Below are 23,307 nucleotides of genomic sequence, written 5' to 3' on the forward strand. Positions count from 1 at the left end.
TTTTTTCCTTACCCACAGACAAGCAGCCAGCAGTTGGAAACCACAGCTGAGGATGGCTGTGGGATAACATTACTCTTGCTGGCTTAGGATGATTTAAAATACTTTATTTTCCATGCAGAACACACAGTTATTAGTTTAATCATGGAACATGTTTTCCAAGTTTCTTTTGCCAGATCTGATATTAAGAATTTAATATTGCTTTCTCCAGAGGTGAAAAAAAATTGAGGAGAAAATTAAATAACACCAGTCTTTCTGAATGTCTTCTGTAACAGGGTGATAGAGAGCTTCAAACATTAATGCAATACAAATGCATTTGAACATTTACAGTAGGATTTGAGTAGCTGCCTTCAGGTCCTTTTCAACTGAACTGATTTTTATATTGTACTTTGTAAGGTTGTCCTAAATTTCTTTTGCTAGAACCAGTATCAGAGGTGACAGTTTCTAGCTTGTACCCATTGATCCACCACAGGGTATTTTCAAACTGCTGGTACGTGTATCACTACTTGTAGGGAAAAAATAAGCAATATTTGTAGCTTCTTTTTCTCCTGACATATCTATACCTACACAGTTCAGAGCCAGAAAACGAATTCCATCTAGAATGAGCTGGAGTCTAGGAACAAAGAAGAGGGGGAGGTACAAAGAAACCTTAATTGAGGGAACAGATGGGAAAGGTGGTCTCTAGAAAGAGATCCTGTCCATTCTGCCCAGCTCAGGAGGGTGACAAGTACAAAATGGGCCTGTTGAGAGATGGATTACTTGGAATGTGGCATAAAACTACCCCGAGCTGGGGGGGGAAGTGTTGTGAGTGTACATGGAGAGCAGTTACGGCAGTCAACAGCACATAGCAGCAGATCAGTACGCCTCTAATTATTATTTGTCTGGCTGGCTAAGCAGTGCAGCATTTAAAACCTAATTTGTTGTATAATTTAATTTTAATTGAGTCTCCTATACACACAGGACTCGTTAAGCTAGCTGTATGTTTTACTTGCTGTCTTTTTACATGGATACTATGGGAGAGCTGCAGGAGCTGAACCAATCGTTTGCTTGCTCTGTGCTATCACCGAGGCGCAGTAATTCCTTGGTATGATTGCAGAGGGATCTCTTGGCAGGAATATTTGGAAAATACGTTTTCTCAATGCCACAATATAACAAAACAACTTCCTCCCACAGCTAATGCTACAGTTTACACAAAAGATTTGGTTGTTGGGCTGTTAGTTGCATCTCCCATGTGCTGGTATTTTCTTCTGCCACTCAGAGATAACAATTACCAGTCACTGTGAGCAGTAATAAAAATGAAGCACCATGACAATGCTTTTGAGTGATTGCAACTTCCATGGATGTGCCTCTCTTCAAATGTATAAAAGGTTCTATTCCTCAGTGAGGACAAAGTTGAAAGCAAGCAGGGTATTTTACAGACAAATCCTTTTGGAGGAATGTAGACATTCAGGTCTCAAAGAACCATTTTTCATAGTGTTATTACTGAGGAAAGAGTTATAGACTAAGGTCAATAACACAAAGCTCTTAAGTACATGCATCAATTTTGACTCATGTGTGCTTATATTTTTTTCCTCACCTGGGGCTCATATGATTGGGACCGTGGAGCAATACTGTGTTAGGTATCAGTTAAAACTGCAGATCCAAACACTGCTGTATTTGAATAATTTTCCTTCTATCAATGGCCCCGTCCAGCTGTCTTGCACAGGCTGGTGTTACTGTGAGATTTCTGTGGCATTTGCAGGGCTTCCAGGAAAGGTAAAAAAGCAGAACCTGAGAGCTCAAGCCTGTGAACCAAGTGGGAGTATCAATGCCAAGAATTGCAAGTGGTTTTGTTTTTAGTGTTTTGTTTCCATTTTTGTATCTTCTCATTTAATCCACACTTCAAAATCATTCCAGTAAAGGGGAAAAAAAGGGTTCACTGCCTCCGTACATGTTAGATGACTAATTTAAGGAGCAGGGACATCCAGGATAGCTCAGCTTCTTTGCCCTCTGTTTTGATGAACATAAAACTATTCTGAGTCCTTCAGATGAATACAATAAAGGAACCCATCACTAGAAGGTTGCTAATGATGTTGTGCAAAAGGACCACAATTCGTTTGGCTGAGAAGCCACTTTATACGGGGTGCTAATTGGTCTAAAAACATTATGGTGCACGTGATACAAACGTCCCAGGAAAACGAAACGAAACCAATATAACCAAGCAGATGAACAGGCGGATACTGGGGATAGTGTTTGACACGGAGCGGGAATGGACCACCAAATGGAGGACATTGAAAGGAGGTGGTCGATGCGACAACAAAGAGCCAAGTGACGATTCTGAAGGTTCAGAAAGCTCTGTCGCCTGCTCTTGTCCCCGATAATGCCAGGTTTGGGTTTGTAAGAGTCTCCTGAGCAAAACCGGGTCACTCCGCCCGTGGCCGCCCCCCCTTCCCGGGCGCTGATCCTGCCTCAGTCCGAGCTTGCTTTTTAAAGCCTGGCCCTGGAACAGCACGTATGCTCTTTATTTAGCCGCTGCTGGCAAACCAATGATTGCTCAACATCCAAGAGTCAGACTGCAACAGTATTTCAGCGGATGCGACCGCTGAAACGACCTCAGCCGGCTGCGGGCGCACACGGCCCGCGGCGAGATCGCCCTGCCCGCCACAAAGATGGCGGCGCGTGCCCTGCCCGGCGGCGGGCCCGCCCACAGCCAACATGGCCGCCCACAGCCAACATGGCCGCCCACAGCCAACATGGCCGCCCACAGCCAACATGGCCGCCCACAGCCAACATGGCCGCCCACAGCCAACATGGCCGCCCACAGCCAACATGGCCGCCCACAGCCAACATGGCCGCCCACAGCCAACATGGCCGCCCACAGCCAACATGGCCGCCCACAGCCAACATGGCCGCCCGGACGTCGCCGCCGCCTCAGCCCCTCCGCAGCCCCGCTCTTCCCTACGGGCGGCGCGCGGCGCAGCCTCACCGGAAGCTGCGGCGCTCCGGCCGGCGCGGCGCGGCTCGGTGGTGAGCGGCGGAAGACCCGCCCCCCCGCGGCGCGCCGGCCAATGGGCGTGCGGGCCCCGCCCCGCTGGCATCAGCTGATGGGGCAATGTCTGTTGACAGGAGCCGCCCGGGCCGCCGCGCTGGGGTGAGGGGGGCCGGGACGGGCCGCGCAGCGGGGGCGCCGCACCCCTGGGCCTCGCCGGCTACCCCCGCCCCGCTCCTGGGCAGGCAGCGGACGGACGGAGGCCGCCCCGGCTCGCTCCGCCAGCTCGGTCCCCCTCGGGCGGGGAGCGGCCCTGCGCGGTGGGGGCGCAGGGAAGGGAGTGGGCTGGCGGCTGGGGGCCGAGGGGGAGGGAGGGTTTTGCAGCGCCGCACAAAAGGGAGCGGCGGGGCCGGGGCAGCCCCCGGGGGCGCGAGGGGGCTGCGGGGCAGCGGCGCGCAGGGCCCGGCCCCCGGGGGTGCCGGGGAGCGCTGTGCCCCCCTCGGGTGCCGTGTGATGATGGGGTTTGGGTTCGCTTTGTTTGTTTTTGTCAGATGTGAATCCAAATGGAGCAGTCGGAAGGAGGCGAGCAGAGCCAGCAGCAGCCGCAGCCCTGGGGGAAGCTGATCCGGCTGGGTGCTGATGAGGCAGAGCCGCACGTCCTGCTGCTGAAAAGAGAATGGACCATTGGGCGGAAGAAAGGTGGGACAGGGACGCGCTGCGCTGGCCTGGGGCGGTGTTTGGGGGACAGCAGCCATCCCCCCTCCTGCCCTCTACAGCATTGGAAGGTGGACTGAAACTAGTTGGGTTTGGTGCTTTCAGCTGTTGGAGGTGCTTGCCAGGCCATCCCGTATTCCTAATTTACCTCTTAGCTTTGTGAATAAGTGGTTTTATACTGACCTTTTTGTTTTCCGTAACTTGTGACGCGGGCGCATTTCAAAGTCAGTATGCCTTTTAGGTAGTCTGTGGCCGTTTGTACAGATAAAGAAAGCCGATTGTTGATTCAGAAATTTCTGTGCTTTGGTCCTGTTTACGTTCTCATTTTGTTTCTGTGGTTAAAATAAGTTGGAACTGCAATGCAAAATGCTTCGGCTTCACAGAAAAGAAAACACCCACATAAAAGCCCTTAATTCTTCTGGCCATGTAAAGACTGCCAACAAGTACTGAAAGTTTCTCTGGGAGTCGATTTGAAAGCTTTATTCCCAGAGGCTAGGGCTTGTACTACTTGCCTTTATTTTAAAGGATTTCATGCTTAGTGTGTTTGAAACAAGAATCGAAGTGTTTTAACTTTCTTTTACTGTGCCTTGACACTACTAATTTTCTTTTTCCTATTCATTAGTTCAAGTTATTTGGCTGATCAGTCACATCCTGTAAATAGTTGTAACCAAACACCAGATGCTATAGCTCTATGAGAAGGGCAGTGTCTTGTAGGAAAAATGTTTTTCAAATTTACAGTAGGTGGTATCTATTGAGATTGCTAATCATTAAGCTGTGGGTAAATTCTTCAAGCTGATGTCTCTTTGAGGGTTGTCTGGCAGAAAAAAAAAGATGAATTCTTTTGTGTTTAGTTGCTTTCATAGCTGTTTGCTAGTGGATTAATAAAATGGAGGGTTACTGGAATACCAAATTGTGACTTTATAAGCGATACTTTTGAGTCTTCAGGAGCATTAGATTTGCTTGTTTGAGGTAGTGGCTACTACTTTCCTTCTGGATCTGTTGTTGGGCAGGCTGAGATCAGTGCACCCACAGTGTGAACAGGTGGAAGGGAATCTTGGTTGTTAATTATAACTTTGGTGTAAGCAAGTATTTTGAGTCGTTTGTGAGAGATCAGTGGGGAGCCTTGAGTGTTGCTTTGAATATTCAATGTTAAAGTGAAGTAAAAAGAGTAGATTTTGTCAGAGCCCTTGAGACGTAGGTAAGAAGGTTTCTATCACATCCACATTGCCATGATACTTCTCCTGTGTATCCCTAAATCTTGGTCCTGGATTTGTAATTCTCTTCAGCTTTATTAACACAATAATGCTGTCAACAGAGATGAGGAAAACTTTCCTATTTAAAAACAAACAAAAGACTGTAAGATAGAGCAGTGATACTTTTTTTTAAAATCAGTTATTGGTTCCTACTACTTCTCCCCAATACCCCAGAATAAAACAGAAGTTAAATCCAATGAAACAACATCACAATGATGTGAAAGAAGAGCTGGGTGCTGTGAGATGTGTGCCTTTAGGAGTTAAACTGAGCACTTCAGATACGTGTGGATTTATTTCTGTACCACTCTAGAACAGAGTAGTTGTGATTTGATTTCCATCTTTGAGGGCTAGGATTGGGGGGGAAAAGGGAACTGAAACCCTTTCAAATGGCTGAAGTTTCATATCAGCACATGGGGTATCTCACCACTTGTATTTGTGTATCTCACACTAGACTGTGTTGCTGCCTGTGTGACAGTAGAAGTTTTGAACTCTTGCAGATGTACATGAGTCAGTTTGTGGTGCATTTATAGCCATGTAGAATGCTGATCTGACTGTGTAATGTGTATTTTTAAGCACGCTGGGAAATCTGCTTTCTTTTTAAGGCTGTGACTTATCTTTCCCTGGCAACAAGTTGGTGTCTGGAGATCACTGTAAAATCATAGTGGATGAAGAATCTGGTCAAGTGTCATTGGAAGATACAAGGTTGGTTTCTCAGAATATTCTTGGAGGGACTTTTGTCAAAAGTTCAGCAGGTATTTGATACTAGCCCTGAGCTGCCACAATAACATATTTAATTGCCTTCTGGACTGTTGGAACAGGGATTTAACATGATATCCTTCAAAACCTCAAATGTGAAACTTTCTTCTTTATCTATGTACATCATGGGCACATTCCTCTGGCCTGCCAAAGTGCCTCTGATGGCAGCTCTACCCCTGCTTTGTTATCGTCTGCAAACCTGATAAGGGTGTATTCTTTCTCCTCTTCAAGGTTGTAACTAGAGATAGGTCCAGGATAGATTCCTGGAGGGTTTTTACTCCCAGAAGCTGTGGGATGGAATGCTAAATTTTGGGGAAAATATCAGGCTTAGCTGGGATATCTAGGCAAGGTTTACAATTGTCATTCTCCAATATAATCCTGAATTTCAGGATGTTCCCAACAACAAACCAAGCCATGTTTGCCTATCATGGCAGTCTGAGTGTAGCTGTAAATCTAAGCTTGAGAAACTGTCCGTGGCAGAATTGGTTTAGACCAATGTTATGACAGAACAAGCTGAATAAATTGTGCACGATGCAGAAACATTCCTGCCTCTTTTATTTTTTTTCCCCTTACCCACCCCCTGAGGCAGAAGGTGCAGCCAGCAGAAAACTAGCAAAGCCAAATTAAAGTTTATTTTGGTTATGGTATATTTATGAAAAGGTGAGGCTTGTTACAAGGTAGTGTAGCAGAAAGGCTGCACCCATGGAGTGTTACCAGGAAGCTGCTTGTGCCTGTTACACTTCTGTGTATCTTAACAAGGAGCAAAGCCCTGGAGTGCTCTCCCTCCTGTGAGTTGAAGTGTGGCTGCCAATTGCTGAATAAAGAAACCAAACAGGTTTGATATGACTGCTTGTGGAAGACTCTTCTGGTTCTTCTGGGTCTTCCAATGTTTGTGCCAAATAGCAGATGAGTCCCAAAAAATCAGGCTGAAAGAAGATGATTCTTGAATGTTTGAGTTGGCAGTACAGATGCCCAGAGTCTCAGAAAAATACTGCAATGTCAGCTTTTTCTTCTCTGAAGGGGAAAATAGTTTGGAAACATTGCTGTGGTCAAGCTCAGATTTTTCTGGTGAAGAGGAATGCATTGAAGGAGGCACTGAGTGTGGGACAGTCAAACTGAGTGGACTTTGTTTCTCTTTTGTAGCTGATCCAAAGAATATCATCAAATATATGTAGGCAGCCAACACTGGGTTTTATCTTCTGATAGCATAATGAGTTCTTGAATCTTCTTTGGAAAGAATTACCCAAACCTTGCAGGTGGAAGAAAATGCGTAGAGCATTCAAAATTACTGAGTAAATAAAAGTTTGGAAGTAACAAAAGCAAAGAGTTAGCAAATAGTACAATAAAATACTCAGACTCACCCTTTTTTGGGATATGTTTCTGCTTTATTTTCCAAAGCATGCACTAGTTGCTTTATACTGCTTGAAAGAAAACAAACTGTACAAGCTGACCTAACACAGTGGAGGCAGCAGTTGGATTTCTCCCAGTAAAAGCAATTGTAAAATTCTCCATTTTGAAAAAGAGATTTTAAAGACAACTAATATAATTTCTTGTTATTTTCTAGGATTTTTTTCCTTTTAAGATTCTAAGTAGTAAGTGATGTTTCAGATCAGGAAACGATTTACACAGGGCTGATACTCATATGACAGGCAAGCAGATATTCCCTTTCTTTGAGTAAATTGGAGGTTGATCTGCAGCTGGTGCTGGTGTCCCTTCTGCTACTAAATTCTCCTCACCCTCCAGTCAAAACTATGTCTATGAACATTGAAAGAGTGGAGAATTATGGTACAGAAAGGATTCTGTACCTTAATAGAATTCAAAACTCATTTCACTTTGCAGGGTGTTCAGGATTATATGCACTTAAATAGCAGATAACTATTAACCCAGAAGCTTTAACATAAACTACATTCTTTTCCTGGATGGATGCAAATAATTATTAAAAAATTATTAGACTGACATTTTTCTTGGAAGGTTATGAAAGTTTCTTAAAACACATAGATCATTCACCTACTTCAAAAGTAACCCTGTTCTGAGTGAAGCTGTTCACGTCAATTCTGCACAGCAGATGGGATTGGGAAGTAAACAGAATTTATGGTTCATTAGTGAAACTGTGGAGTCATCAACCACATTGGAATTGAATCAAGGCCTGATTTTTTTCTTTTACTGTTTAAAAGAATGACATTGGAACCTTTTGTGACATAGTTTCACAATACAGACAAATTGTATCTGATAGTGCTGTTTTGCTTCTCCCCTTGAAAAATGGTACAGCCAGTTGGCATCAATTCAATATCAAATCCTAATGAATGGCCTTCATGTTTGGGATTCTCATTGTACTTTCTGCTTACTTTATGGGGACTTTAATTTGAAACATCAGAGGAATGTACAAATGTCATAATTTATCATGTGTGTCTGGTTAAAAAATACCCACAATATTAATCTGGAATGTCACCATATCTGTTAAAAGCCTCATGCTAAAGCCTGAAATTGGAAATGAAAGACCAATACAATTATCTGGGATAGCTGAAGAATCTTTTCCCTTTGGTTATTGGCTGAGAGATAACTACAACTGCTTTAGTTTACTAATGCATTGAAGAAAAGCGTATGATTTTCTGTGCTAAGTGATATCCATTTTTTCCCACTTCATCTGAGTCCATGTGTGCCAAGTAATTCATTAGTCAGCTCTCATTGAAGTCTGTGTAGCTACAGAATTGAAAAGATTTGGCTGTCTGTAGTCAATTTGGTGAGCAGGGTCTTGCATAGTTCTTTCTGGAGCTTGCTTTGTGAGACCAAGCCTGAGTGGTTACTAGATGTGTGATGTTTGGGGTTTTTTTTCCTTTTTTTTTACCCCCCCCAAAAATACCTTGAGTTATTGTCCCCCACAATAATCTTGGAACTTGGCAGTCATGACAGAGCTACTTCATAAATACTTTATTGTGACATTTTTTCTCCCTATGTTTAGTGAAGTGTCTGGGTTAGGAATTGCCTGTAGAAGCTAAAACTCGGTAAAAGACAAGTCTTGTTACTTGAATTTAGCTGATTTATTACAAAAGAAGGTCTAGAACACTTGGGGCAGATGGGAGATGCATGCTGTGTTGTGCCTTCTGGAAAACTGAGGAGGTCAAATTTGTTGTTTCCTAGTTTTATTGAAGGGCCTCTGACAGGTTTCAGGGGTTGGTGTAAACTTTACTATTTAATTGGCAATTGAGGGAGATACAATTTTTGCTTCAATGTAATCTTTTTTAACAGGTGATCGCTACCAACACTACGAAGTTAAAAATCAGTGTTGTTTCTAACAGACTGACTAAAATTCTGTTTTTCTCCTAACTGCTAAACTTTGGCATTCATTTAGTGATTTCTCTGTTCTGCTGGTTCTTTAGTGCTTATGTCTTTCAGCCTAGTCAACATCAGTATGCCTGAGGGAAAAAAGACAAGCTATAAGTAGTTTTCTTGCATGTAGAAGCTTGAAGTTTCGTCAATGTGACCCAAAGATTTTGTTCGTTTCTTGATGTTTAAAGTAGCATTTCTATTTTTTTGGTATCCCATTATTTATGTTGGATTGGCTGATTCAACCACGTAGATGGTGGAAGCAGCTGCAGCAGCAAGACCAAGAACTAATACCTTGATCAAGACTTGCTGTAGTGCTTCCAAAGGGCTTGTTTTTCCTTTGGAACTTTTAATTCATACTTTTGTGTTAGAAAAGAGGAGGGGGAAGGTGCTGGTTTCCAAATAACTCCCCTGCAGTGAGGGACAGTCCGTGGTGCCCTGGGCACGGGCACTGCCTCCAGGAGGTGGCAGCACAGCTTTGTTGGTCTTTCTTGCGGCTGCTCTGCAGAGAGGGAAAAGCAGGCATTTTCTGTTCATTCATATTTGGTACCAGTTGCTGAGATTTTGAGTGGCAGAAGTCTGAAATTCTGCAGAAAGGGCTGCAGCCCTGAAGGAGTCTTACTGCAAGTGAGCTGGAATTATTCAGTACTTGAATAACTTGACTTGGTTATAAAACATTAATGGCTTGTGTATACAACATCACCCATAGTTAAGGGGATAAAGAAATTAATCAGCAATGCTCTGCATTTTCCTTTTCCCTAGTTTAATTTCTTCTGCAGGTCTTGAATTTTTTATCAATATCAAAACAATTCATTCCAACTCATCTTTCATTATGTATAACTTTTTTCCACCTCGTTAACTTCTCACTTTCAAGTCACAAACAGTCCAAGTAACCTCACAATTTTAGGTTTTTTCCTTTTTGAAGGAGGAGGGGGGAAAAAAAATTAATGCTGCATGGCATCCCTGACTGTACAGGAGAAGTTCCTTTGTCAGAGAATGTCTTACGAGATTCCCAGTGTTAATTGGAAAACACAGCCTGGAACTTTTTGAATAGAACTCGTGTTGTCCTTTTGGGCTTTATACTTAAAGGGTGGAGACTATTGTACAGAAACAATCATCTAATTATTTGGAGACGTTGGCCAAATATCAGGGATCTTTTGTCTGTCAACTGCCATCTCTTTACCAGTAACTGCAAATGAGCTTTGAAGTTCCAGTGGCTCTGCACTTCTGTCTTTGGGAGAAATTTTTTGTTTCTAGACTTCCTTTTTTTTTTTTAATTTTTTTAGTCCACTTACATTTTTGGGGGGCAGCCAATAGTTTTTCTTCTCTAAATGTATCATGTGTTTTCCCTTCCTTCTCCCATGTAATTATGAAAACATTTATGCAAAGTTATCTTTTCTTTCTCTTTGCAGTACTAATGGAACAGTAATTAATAAACTGAAAGTGGTTAAGAAGCAGACATACCCATTACAGACTGGGGATGTGATCTATGTTGTTTACAGAAAAAATGAGCCAGAGAACAGTAAGTGAATAATATTTTTTAAATGGCATTCTTAGTCATTTTCTTTTGAGTCATGAGGGAAAAGAAATACAAGTATAATAAAATTGAGTAGTTCTTTTTTAAAGAGAAATATGTTTAAAACAAGTCTCTAGAGAAGAGGTCATGGATGTGCCAGTTTTTACAGAGACAAATCTGAGCAACTGTCTGAAATTGAAATGTGCCTGGAAGTAATTTTGGTAGAACTAATGCATGGAATGGTAAGTAATGAGGTTCTAATCACATGTCCAGTGCTTCTTTTAGAAATCAAATTGCTGGGGTAGTTAGTGATACTTTATATATCCCAGTGAAGCAGTTTTTGGCACCACTAGGAAAGGCTGCAAAAGCTTTTTGTTTTGTGTATGGGGGGTTTTTGTGTGTGTATGCTGGGGTCTTTTGTTTTAAAGAGGGAAGAGGTGAAATGAGGGGGAGATGGGGAAAGCCCTACAGTGAAAGTAGAATTGGTAAACCTGGAACAATGCTGTATTTACAATATGAACTGTTAATTAAAAAAATTCTGGATACAAACTCACTGTTGAAATACTTCCTTTATGAAATTGCCATTAATTTATCTACAGACAGACAGATTTATGCTGTCTGATGTAAAAGTTACATGAAGCAATGATAAGCTATATTTTTCTGTTTGTATAGTTTATCTCACACATCCTTTCTAAGTTGGCACTATTGCACTAGATTCTACTTAGATTAATCAGTTGGGTGAATTTTCCAGGTAATGAACTGAATCACTGATTTCTGTTTGGGTTAATAAGCAGTTAAATTACCAAGCCTCAATTTTTGCTTTTTCAGCTTTTCCATCTTCAAACACAGAGAAGAATTTATATTTGGCATGCCTGTTTGTCCATTCTAAGTCCTACTGAAGGAAACTATTTTAAATTCTGATCAGAAAAATGATTGCTACAAACTAAGTCTTATTTGCTTGTAGGTGGTTGGAGGTGACAAAAAGGTAGCAAGCTAGAGGAATTTTTGGAACAATATTAAGTTGAAGTAAGATGGAAAAGAAAAGGATATTATCAGTTGGTTTTATTAATAGAGTCTAAATTAGTTTCTGGCTGAAATTTATGGCATGTCCTAATTGGTATTTTTGAGAGTTCATGTATCTCCCAAAGAAATGAAATAATATTGATTGAAGAGGTTGAGAAGTGAGCTCAGAAATAATAAGCTTCTTTGAAGAACTTTGATTCAAATATCAGTAAAAATACAGTCTGTTCTGACAGAACAGATTTCAGGTTTAAGAAATGATTAAGCCTCTGGTTCCATGGCTGGCACAAGTTAAACGTCACACAAAAGCTGCTCTGCCTGGTTTCCCGAGAAGAAAGGATCTTGCTGTGCTGCTCCTAATTGCCTCCTAAGTAGGAGTATTAACGTGGTACTGTTGAGGTGACCCCTCATTTGCCTCTTCCATTGTCAGACACTTTGGGGATGCAGCCACTTGTGAATTGAAGTTATTTATGTGGGATTAAGTTTAGTGAATTTTTGTTTAAAGAGTATGATGAATATTTTTAAATCTCTTTCAGATGTTGCTTATCTTTATGAATCCTTAAACACAAAACATGATGCAACTCAAGAACCAGTAGGTAAGGAAGTAATTCAAGATCCATGAAGAGGAGCTAAGCTCCAATGACTAATGTAACCCTCTTGAGAGAGTTTGATTCCTTGGAATTTTGAAGCCATGATATGGTGACTGTCACACAGATATTTTTCTTTCCTTTCCCCCCTTCCAACTGTAGAAGTTAATGTAGAAAACCAATGCCATGTGACCAAAGATACCTCAAGTACAGGAAGAAGTAATGATGAGACCCAAATTACCTCATCACTGTCAGCTACTCAGTCTTGCTATGAGGAACCACAGCCATCTACTTCTACATCTAACCTCTTTAATGCTTCTTCTACCTCTCCGGTTGAGTCTGCATCTGTTCAGCAGGATAATCCATCTACATCTGGTGAGACTTGTGTCAAGTATTTAAAGTTTGATCACACAATCATAGAATATGCTGAATTGGAAAGGACCCCTCAGGATCACTGAGTCCAACTCACCAACTGTTGCTCCAGTTTTGAATTTAAACAGATTGATCTCTTACCTCTGTCTCGGTCTTTAGAATTTGCTTTGTAAAGTTCTAGTGAAATTACTAGGTGGATATGTGTATTTTAACTTTCTCTCTGTGAGCAGGCAGGGTAAATCCTGATGGATGACTGAAAGAATTGTGAGAATTCCTTTATGCATTTGTCAGCAGTTCATTGGGACTTCATTGGCTCCTATGGAAACAAAGCTTTCCCTTTGCTGTGATCCCAACCTCTTATGTATGATCACTATTGCATAACTCCTGCCTGGCATCTTTGACAGGAAGACCTGGTTTGGATAATAGTCTTACGAATAAATACTCTGCAATTGAAAGAGGAATGGGGGTTTTAAGTAGGGTTACACAACTAATAGGTTGTTTACCCCCAGGTCTTCCAATTAGTCAGATTGGTTCAGTGTGTGTTTAGGAAGTTATGCAGACATTGCTTTTCTGCTCCACTTTTTCCTATTCAGATGTTTGGATTGATGCGTGTGCCTCGTCAGGGTTTGAGTACCTTTTGTTTTCACATGTCCCATAGCTCTGTACAGCCATGTTCATGTTTCTGTTTCTGTTTTTGTTTTATAGGATCACAGTCCTCAGTTGTCACTCCTGTGCCTGCTTTCCCCATCTTAGAATCCATGTGTGTAAGAGCACTGCACGACAAGCATGAAAAGCTGGAGATGAATGCTGAAGCTTCTGCAATCGCTCCCGAAATCAATGACGAAGAAAATGCAGAATCAGATTCTCAAAGAACAGGGGAGGAAGAAGGTTTGGAACCTGCTAAGAAGAAACTAAGAAGAGGCTAGTATACTACAGTATTCTGCAACTTAACCCTCACCCTCTCCCCTCCAAATTGAATTGCAACTGCTGTCATCAATCCTTCAGCTTGTTTCATGTGTCTCACTTGATTTCTGGTCCCATGGAAATAATGTCTTCAGTAGCAGAAGCTGTAGTGTGTAAAGCAAGAACCTCTTCTGGGACTGTTGCCAGTGAACAGTGAATCAGTGCATATCTTTCAGGGATTTTTTTAATACTTAAATAAAAATAAGTTTAAAAAAGCTTTGAAAACTCTCTCTTTCTGTCTTTGTAGATGAAGACACTTGTCCAAATCTTTCACCAGCAGCTCCTAGTGAATGTATAATTAAAATTGGCTCTGAAGATGCAAAAACATCAAATGTAAAACCAGATAAGATGGAAGAGACATTAACTTGCATTATTTGCCAAGAACTGCTGCATGACTGTGTAAGGTATGTAAGAGTGACAAAAGCTTTAATCATGTGGTAATAATGCAAGATGTTCAGTGACAACTGTTTGAGGAGGTCGGGATAATCAACGTTTTCACAAGCTCTCTTGATTTTCCTTTCCCTACCTCATCTATATAGTCAAATCAATGCTAAATAGTTTTTTGAGTGTTATGGTTGTATCTGAAAAAAATGGAAGATTTGTATTTTGACTCCATTTACTTGTTTTCCAGCTTGCAGCCTTGTATGCATACTTTTTGTGCTGCCTGCTACTCAGGATGGATGGAAAGATCTTCACTATGTCCAACTTGTCGTTGTCCAGTAGAACGTATTTGTAAAAATCACATATTGAACAACCTGGTAGAAGCTTATCTGATTCAGCATCCAGGCAAGTTGAACAGTGTCTGTGGCAGAATCTGATGGCTGTCACATATGATCTGCATAACTGATGTCCGCACACACTGTTGTCTATAAAATACCTGTGTGTTTTATTTTCCTGCTGTTTTCTCTGACATGGATTGTCAGAAAATGAGTGCATTTAACATGACATAATGACCTGTGGAAGATGATTTAATGCTGTGAGTATGCTAAGAATTCTTCATTTTGTTACTTAATCATGAGAAGGATACTTCTGAAAAGTATACTTGAATGTAGATTTAATTAACTTTGACCATGGCCTCTTGAAAACCGAACTTAAGTTGCCTGATACTAGGCTTCTTTATCAGAGAGGGGAATTTAACTAAGATGGTCTAGAACTCTCTTACCCAAAACCAAGTCTTATGGAAATAAAAACACAATAATGGTAACTGTGTTAATAAAGTAGAGTGCAGATCAGGGATGTGAGCTGTTTGTTTATCTTGAAATTTGAGTTTGGTTCTCATGTCAGATAAATGTCGCAATGAAGATGATGTTCGGAGCATGGATGCCAGAAACAAAATTACTCAAGACATGTTACAGCCTAAGGTGCGGAGATCTTTTTCAGATGAGGAGGGAAGTTCTGAAGATTTACTGGAATTGTCAGATGTAGATAGCGAATCTTCAGATATCAGGTATGTCTGTTTCTAAGTTGTGTGCTGAATTAGATGTACCTATGTTTGAATGCACAGACACACAAACTGAGATAGCTGCACAAATGCTGTTATTGCTGATAGTGTTTCCATGATCACTGCCAGAATGAATCTGTTTTCAGGTAAGTTCATTCTTGACAGTAATTAACTTGGCAGTTTTGCTGGCCATCTCTTTGAACCTTGAGCAGACAGCAAAAATTAGAACTTCCTAGAAGTCCAGTAAGATTCAGTTTGTGGCCAACAGTTCTATGGTGAATTGTGTAGCAAAAAAGGACAGGTTTCTGCCCAAGATCTTGTTAGGAGGTAAAGCAGTCCATGATCCTGTGAGTGCATTTGCAATGATTGTGCTTTCTTATGTGTCTGGAATGCTGCTTTCACTGGGTGTATGGTACCAAAACAGCTGATGCTTGACTTAGGAATTCCCAAGTACCAAAATACCTCCTCTTTATTTTCAACAGCAAACACATTTTGTTAAATGTCTACAGGGGAACAGAAGAATTCTTCATGTAGATAACTATTCCAGCTTTATTCCTCTCTCTTTCAGTCACATTGCTCTTTTTTTTAGTTTCCTTTTGTTTAAAACTTCTTGAGGAATACTACAAAAACCAAAGTTTTTATCTGTCACAACTACTGCAGTCTTCAGAGCTGTAAGGTACTGAGTTACATAAACTTCCATCCGTTACTGAATGAGGAAATCCTAAATTTAAACTCTGAGAGTCTGACCAACCTTGTCTAGCATAGTGATGTATTTGCATTTGTTTGGTATAATTTCATATGACTTTATTTTATTCTTTCAGTCAACCATATATAGTATGCAGACAGTGCCCAGGGTACCGAAGACACTCTGTTCCAACTGTGCCTGGCACAGGCCAGGAGACAGAGGCAGGAGGAATGCAGGCTCTGGGAGATGCTCCATCAACCTCTGCCAACTTCCCTGCAGGTCAGTGTCACATTGCCCCAGCAGTGCGGCACTAAAATACTGCAACTCAGACACTCGAGGCCCAGTCAGAATGGCCTGGGTCGGAAGGGAGCCTTAAAGATCATCTTCAACTTCCCTGAGCTAAGCAATGAGCTGTGTTAGGACAATGAACTAAGACCTAAGTAAGCTCCCTCTCACAGGACTGAGAGCAGCTCCACACCAGTGTCTTTGCAAATGCAACGTTTGGCTGTAGTTTTTCTGCGATTTTTCCAGAATGGGTTGCTGATGGTTAATAGTTCTTAAACTGTTCTACATACTGAAATATTTTACACACCTGTGCAGTTTAGAAGTCTGAATGCTGTTTTTCTGCTGTTTTATAGTCTTGGTAAAAAGGTTGCTTGCTTGTTACTTTGACATTTTTATGTATTCACTAAGATTCCTCATCCAAATTGCAATTGTGTACATTGTTCAATCTATCTTTTTTTTTTCCTTTTTAACTCATCCAGCTGTTCAGGAATATGTGTGTCCTGCTCAAGGAAGTCATGTAATATGCACCTGCTGCTTTCAGCCAATGCCTGACCGAAGAGCAGAGCGTGAACAGAATCCTCATGTTGCTCCTCAGCAATGTGTGTACATTTTTTATTTTATTTTCTGCAGAGCTAACTTTCTCCTTATTTATTATTAAACTTAAATTTACTTAAAAGACTGCTTTTTATATGGACCTTCTTTATTCAGACTCTTGTAGTGACAGCACGAAAGAATCTTCCTTTACGGAATTTATTATTCCTTTAAAGAATGTATTTTAAATGAGAAAGTTGTACCTTTTTTAAACCAAGTTTATTAGGGATCTGTTGTTACTGATTTATGAGAATGGTAACTGTTGAGTTTTGTTGTGTTCAAGTCCTTACAGGGATTTTCTTTGTTGTTTTACAGGCACAGTTTGTCTACAACCCTTCTGTCACTTGTACTGGGGCTGCACTCGCATGGCATGTTTTGGCTGCTTGGCACCGTTCTGTGGTACTGTGCAGTAATCTGTTACTTATGAGCCTCTTTTCAATAATGTCTGTCTGGAACTTTAAGTAATTTAAGAGACATAGATTAGTTTGTCGCACAGTCATGCAAAAAGAAGCAAGGGCTGTGTCCTCACATCGCAAACACAAAAATATTGAAGTGGTATGTGTAGTAACTTTGGGAGGATTTAACTTTGTGTCTTCGTACAATATTGGGCTTAGAAACTACACTTGCTGAGCACAATGCTTTCCAATATTAAAAAAAATGGTGTATTTCAGTCTAGTAAGAGAATCATACAAACCAGTGCAAGAGCACTGAACATCTGATGGTAACGGATTAGAAAAGAACCTTGCCCTCTTAAACATGCAGCCATCTGAAACCTAAGGGTTTTTGACATTTTTAAAAAATAAATTAGAACGGTTGGAATGGCTTGGCTCCACTTTGGAGCTAATGGAGTATGCTTTACTAGCACTGGTGATTTCTGCAGCTTTGGTAGTGTTTGTGGACTGAAGCTGAAATAGTAAAATCTCAGTATCTTGTCTTTGCCACTGGAAGTTATAAACCACATGCATTAGCAAACACTGAATGCAGTCATGTACTGGGTGCTCACATGAGCCTGTGCATGTTATTTCAGGAAGCAGAGGAACCTTCAGGAAATGGGGGAGGGCCACGGGGTTTGGGCGAGACATGGTAACTTTTACTCTTCTTCTTTTTCTGATTAGAAATAAATCTTGGTGAGAAGTGTTTAGATGGTGTCCTGAATAACAACCACTACGAATCAGATATCCTCAAGGTATGTTTAAAAACCATAGTGTGTGATAATAACAAATGTACAAAGTTTAAGATGTTCTCACTGATGAAATGAAAGTGATGTGCTGCCTAATAGTTACAGTGGCAGCATTGTGTCACTTGCAGAACCTGATTCTAAAAGGCTGATTAAATGATCTCCAAACAATCATGCAAAATATTATTTAAGAGAAAAATAATTCAATAAAAATGTGCCAGGAAAGCAATGCTTGTTAAATATTTTGTCCCAGACAAGTTAAATTGCACACTAATTTTTATGGCAAATATTTTGTCCATACCATAACAGTGTTGCCTAAATTAGGTAGAGCAGATGAAGTCTTGATTTGAGGTAAATGGGAGTGTGACTGGAATGAATCTGTTTGTAAACTTTTGGCACAAGTGGAGATCTGAAAAAAACATAATTAGTGGAAGGTTTTATAGGTGGTCTGAATGTATCATGCTAATTAAGTTACAGGTATTTAATTTTTACTTGTAATCAGCATAAACCCATTCTGAAAACATAGTTACTGATAGATTTGGAAATATTTGAGAATAAGTGGCTTGCTTACTCTTTAAAGTTGGAAATTTTTCTAGATTAAACACTTAAATTGCTCTTTTCAGGATTACCTGGCATCCAGGGGTCTGACATGGAAAAATATGTTAAATGAAAGTCTCTTAGCTCTTCAAAGAGGAGTTTTTATGCTGTCAGGTATGTGTTGTGTTCAGTTTGCATGTGCATGACTCCTTGTCTGGCTGTAACTCAGCAATGTTATCAAGTAGTTTGGAGTTCTGTGTACAGAACCAGTGCAGTCCTGGCTCTTTAGTTTAATCTGATTTATTAAGCCTTACATTTTTACAAACTGGTTTTCTCTCCAGATTACAGAATTACTGGGAACACAGTGCTTTGCTACTGTTGTGGCCTTCGCAGCTTTCGAGAACTTGCCTACCAGTACAGGCAGAATATTCCTGTTGCTGAACTGCCAGGTGGGAATTGTTTTGCACAGTAAGGAAGGAGAAGTCACTTAAAGAGTTAACATCAGTTTTATCTTTGTATCTGTGGGTTTTTCGGCCCTTTCATGTCGCCTAGTGCAAATCTCCTTGCAGGGCTAATATCTCAGATGCTCCTTGCTTTACTTGTCAGCTACTGAGCCTTTGTATAGTTATTTTCAGACTCCCTAATGGAACCTTTTCTTTCAGTATCATTTCTCATCTGTAGAATAAGTATATCTGCAGAGTGAAAAGAGGAATTCAGTAAAATCAGAATATAGTCAACAGGAACCAGTTGCTGTAATTTAATTTTCCCATTTAAATGCATAAAATGATGCACCTTCTGAACAATTTAGCATTTTACCAGCTCTCAGCTAGGAACAAGAATGCTTTCATAAATGGATTCTAAATATTTGCATTTAAAATTTTAGTATAAAATAGCATGCAAGCAACTGTGCCTCCTTCAGACCTAAATTTCTTTGGAACAGAAGCTGTTCCAACAGTTTGCTTTTAAATATTACTTCTGTCAATTTAGTTCTTGCTGTTAGCAACAGCTTCCCAGTCTTAAGCTGTTGAGCACTCTGCTTGTGCTGCTGTGCATAATGAGCAAGAATAGTATACCTGGTTTGTCCTTAGCATTGCTTTTCAGTTCAGCTGCTGGACAGCTGAGTTGTAGTATGTGAAAGTGGGGGGAAGCAACAAACTCTACTCAAATTAATAATTTTTCTTTTGTATGGAAATATATCTAGACAAATGCTGAGTGTCTAGTCAAGTCCACCTCTATTAAACTAAATGGTAAAACTTCAGCTGACAGCACTGAGAACCAAATACTTTCATCATAAGTCTGCATTAACTTAATACTAAAAATTAATTTTTGTCCTTCACAGAGTGTTCGCTTTGTTTCCAGAAAGGTGAAACAATATAGTGATGCAGTTGTTTCTTGCCAATCATGTCTTGTTTCTGATGAGTAACCACCATTAGCAGTGGCTTAATAATCTGGGTCACCTTTAATGACTTTTGTAATAAATGCAGCATTTCATTTGTTCTTCTTGTAGTGACTGTCACGTCACGTCCTGATTGCTACTGGGGACGCAACTGTCGAACTCAGGTCAAAGCACATCATGCCATGTAAGTTGTACACTTTAGAAGGTGGTTTTGGTTTGTGTCCTTAAAGAAAACCAAATCAACAGCAATCTGAAAAGCAAAGTTTGAAGTGCCAGAACTTGCAGCATAAAGCAGAATTGGGTGAGCTTTGAGGATTTTTTTTTTTTGTCATTTTTGTTTTTAACACAACTTTGAAATGAGCCCTTTGTGCATGTCAGAAGGGCACTGCCAGCACTTGTAAGTTGATGTAGCCCATGGCTGACACTTCTTGAGTCTGTTCTTCCACTGGGGTGGAAGGAGACACTCTTTTAGTGCATACAACTTACACTGAAGGGATCAATTGGTGGGAATAATTAGTAACAAGAGCAGCTTGGAGCATGTAACATAAGCCACAGCAGGCTCCTGAGGAGTTTCTAGGTCTTATATCTCTGACCCAAGAAATCTGGCACGCGTTGAAAATTAAATATCAAGCCTGAGAAGAGATTAACCCTCTACTTGTCAAGAGTTTTAATACATCCAGGGGCCTTGGATTCCTGGTATCTGGTCATTTATGAGAAATGTCCTTCCAAAATAAATCAAGCTTCTTGAATAAAAAAAATCAAGGCCTCTGATGACCAGTGCAGTTTCATTCTTACAAAAAGATGCACATGTGGTAAGACAAATATTAAAGACTCATAAAATAAAACAAAAATTTTCTCCCTAAGTGCGAACTGGTTTCAGGGAGGGTTGAAAAATCCTTCTTGCCTTATGAATAATTCTCTAAATTCTCAGTTTAATTTTAGATAGAGGAGCTATTACCCCTTACTGAGAAATTGGCTTAATGAATAGTAGATTCTGCAGTATCTTTCTAATGTTGCAATGTACATACATGCTTAGCATAATTCCTTTAATATTTCAGGTAATGTGGGTTGAAAATAACCAGTCTGTGCAGCTCAGGCAAGCAGATCATAAGACAGATTTGTAAAATATTCATCTGCAGTCTCTTACAAATTCAACGGTTTTACCAAATAGCTTTCAAAAATAATTTTGGATTCAAGTTGCAGATGTAATTTGAAGTACCACTGCTATCTGTAACTTCACATTACAGGACTGTCTGTGTTCCCAGAGGAGATTTTGTTTTGAAATGTTAGCGTTAATTCAATGTCAAAGTACTCACCAGTCATCTTTGTTCCTGTTGTGGATAATTTTGTCTGGAATAAAAATGACTCAGGGGTTTTTTCCTTTTTTTTTTTTTCTTTCTCCTTTCTTTTTTTTTTCTTTTTTTTTTTCCCAAGCATTAACGCTTCCTAGAACTTTACTGGCTGCTACTCTTAGTTCCTAAAATCCATAAAAGCAAACAATCCTGTTATACCACTTCTTTATATCCATTTAATTTAAAAATTTTGTTAATTGAGCTAAATTGTTCTGCTAAGTAGTTTGATTATGTGAGCAAGGTTTTTCTTATCTTTGATCTAATTCAGCTGAGGGGACATTCAGGGTCTCCTTTGCACCATTTCCTCCACGTGTAGTGACACACTCAACACCCCAACTTCTGTTTCAGTTGTGTGTCAGGGGCCACATGGCCCAAGTAAGAGAAACACAAGGAGTGAACAGTGAAACATTTTTTGAGAAGTGGGAAGAAGCACTTGGTATAAAATTATGTTACCTGTTTAATCCATGATGACAGGTTTGCCATTCCCATAACACTTAAATAATACAGGCTGAGAAAAACTTCTTTCCAGAAGATTCTAAGCCACTGAGAGAATGTGTTTATGTTGAAATGTATCATCAGCCTGGTTAATTCTAGTTCTTAATGACTTGTGTAATGCTGTCTACTAAAAGTTACTAATATCTTGCAGGGGAAAGTTAATTCACCGATTCCTGTTTTAATTGCCTTCTGGGTTTGAAGTATGCAGAAGTACAGAGGAATGCTTTTTAATAACAGGTTTTCTGTGTGCATAATAAAACTAATGAGGGTTAGGCAGGAGAGATGTTGAAAATCCTGTTACATGTAAAATGGCAGTAAAGTATGAACTAAACAGGTTCTGAAAAACAGACATTTTAGTGTGTAAATTGCCTGCTTTAGACTATGTAACATTTAAAATACCCTGTGAAACATGCTGACTTGCTTTTGTTGCCTGACTTCTGAGAACTTTGTTACATTTTAATACTCTTATGTTTTTCTTTATTTCAGGAAATTCAATCACATTTGTGAGCAAACACGATTCAAGAACTGAATAATTGTAGTCTGTAGAGAGGGGACAAAAACCTGTTACACTGCTTGTACAGTTTAAGGTTTATGGGGATCTGCTCAGTTCCCCCATAGCAGGGAATCAATAACTTTTGCATCAGGTAACCTGATGTGAAATTTTTAATTTGTAGAATTTTCCAGCTGTACATGAATAAGGTAGATTTTTTTGTTCCCAAGGTAGTCCAGCAAGCATTGCATTCCATGCTCATGACTGCAGTGTCCCTGTATCACTTCAGTGAAGAACACAAATCACACACATAAAACCAGCCATTATCTTGGGATGACCTAAGAATAAGGAGTGTATTTGCACTACTTGTGAAGAAACTAAGAAAAATTGTTAGACTTAAAATAGAAAAGTTTTGTGTGAGTATCTGATGGGTATTTCAAGAGCCATTAATATTTAAGAAGGAGATTGTCAGTGTATATTTGTAACTGCATTTTGCGGTAGGCCGATATTTTGTTGCTACTCACTGCATTTGGGCTAGAAACCATATTAATACTCATTTTTTAAAAATCCATCCAATAAACAGCTGTTTCAACTTAAAGCTTCTACCACATGTGCAGTGTTATAGTGGAGGTAGTACAGTTTCCTTTCTTAGTTTAGACATGCTGATGTTTTATTCATGTGAAATTACAAAAAGAATTGCACAAGAATTTGAAGATCACACTTAAAGTTGGGGTAATACTTGAAGCAGAACAGACTTCTGCTACTATTACTTCTTTAGTGTTTTATATCAGAAGACCAAACAGTGCTTTTGACATAGAGCAGCCAGTAGGACACACTGGTGGTTAAGTTTTTTGTATTTCTTCTTTGTTTTGATACCATGTGCTAAATATGTACCTCTGCAATGCAGCTGTTCTCTAGCATGCATACACTGGTGAAAATGTAGAAAAAGCTATAATTTAAAACAGAATATAGCAGCTTTACTGGAAGGAACAATCCTACAGAAAATAAGTGAGTTTGGACAAGTTATAGCAATATGGAGGCATTTCTGGATAGGGATAGAGATAGGGATCATGAAGGGGAGCACTGGTGTCACTGACAGACATAGTAAATGTAGATTTTATTTTCATGCCTTCTGCAGAGCTCATTCGGGAGACGTCCCAAGTGTCATTAAAAGTAAAGAAATCCCAACTTTCCCCCTTCCCCATAGATTGATATGATCTAATCTGTTCCATCATAATCTGGTTGCTAATGTTGACAAACCTCGACTGGGACCAATTTTGTTTTCATCATACCTAGAAGAGTGAAGCAGAATGAGAAGAAAGCATACCAAGTTACCTCTGTAGAGACCATGTTGTTTTTAAGTATGCCTTATTTTATGAGCAGGATTT

General features: G+C 40.1%; 1 protein-coding gene across 2 annotated transcripts; it reads left to right on the forward strand.

The window, feature by feature from the left end:
- Positions 1 to 3,084: 3,084 nt before the first annotated feature.
- CHFR (checkpoint with forkhead and ring finger domains) lies at positions 3,085 to 22,517 on the forward strand. 2 transcript variants are annotated; one of them, XM_082293143.1, is made up of 18 exons: positions 3,085 to 3,127; positions 3,517 to 3,664; positions 5,535 to 5,634; positions 10,425 to 10,534; positions 12,085 to 12,144; positions 12,298 to 12,510; positions 13,213 to 13,428; positions 13,718 to 13,874; positions 14,102 to 14,256; positions 14,755 to 14,917; positions 15,733 to 15,875; positions 16,361 to 16,480; positions 16,788 to 16,871; positions 17,588 to 17,658; positions 18,273 to 18,360; positions 18,528 to 18,635; positions 19,694 to 19,766; positions 21,916 to 22,517. In XM_082293143.1, the coding sequence occupies exons 2-18, from the start codon at positions 3,529 to 3,531 to the stop codon at positions 21,956 to 21,958; spliced, it is 2,040 nt and encodes a 679-aa protein (XP_082149269.1). In that variant the 5' UTR covers positions 3,085 to 3,127; positions 3,517 to 3,528; the 3' UTR covers positions 21,959 to 22,517. The 2 variants fall into 2 exon arrangements, with proteins under 2 accessions (XP_082149269.1, XP_082149268.1); XM_082293142.1 differs by lacking the exon at positions 3,085 to 3,127 and adding an exon at positions 3,136 to 3,285.
- Positions 22,518 to 23,307: the final 790 nt, after the last annotated feature.

The sequence above is a fragment of the Coloeus monedula genome (assembly GCF_965178545.1).
Source record: "Coloeus monedula genome assembly, chromosome: 18".
In the NCBI taxonomy this organism is placed as follows: domain Eukaryota; kingdom Metazoa; phylum Chordata; class Aves; order Passeriformes; family Corvidae; genus Coloeus; species Coloeus monedula.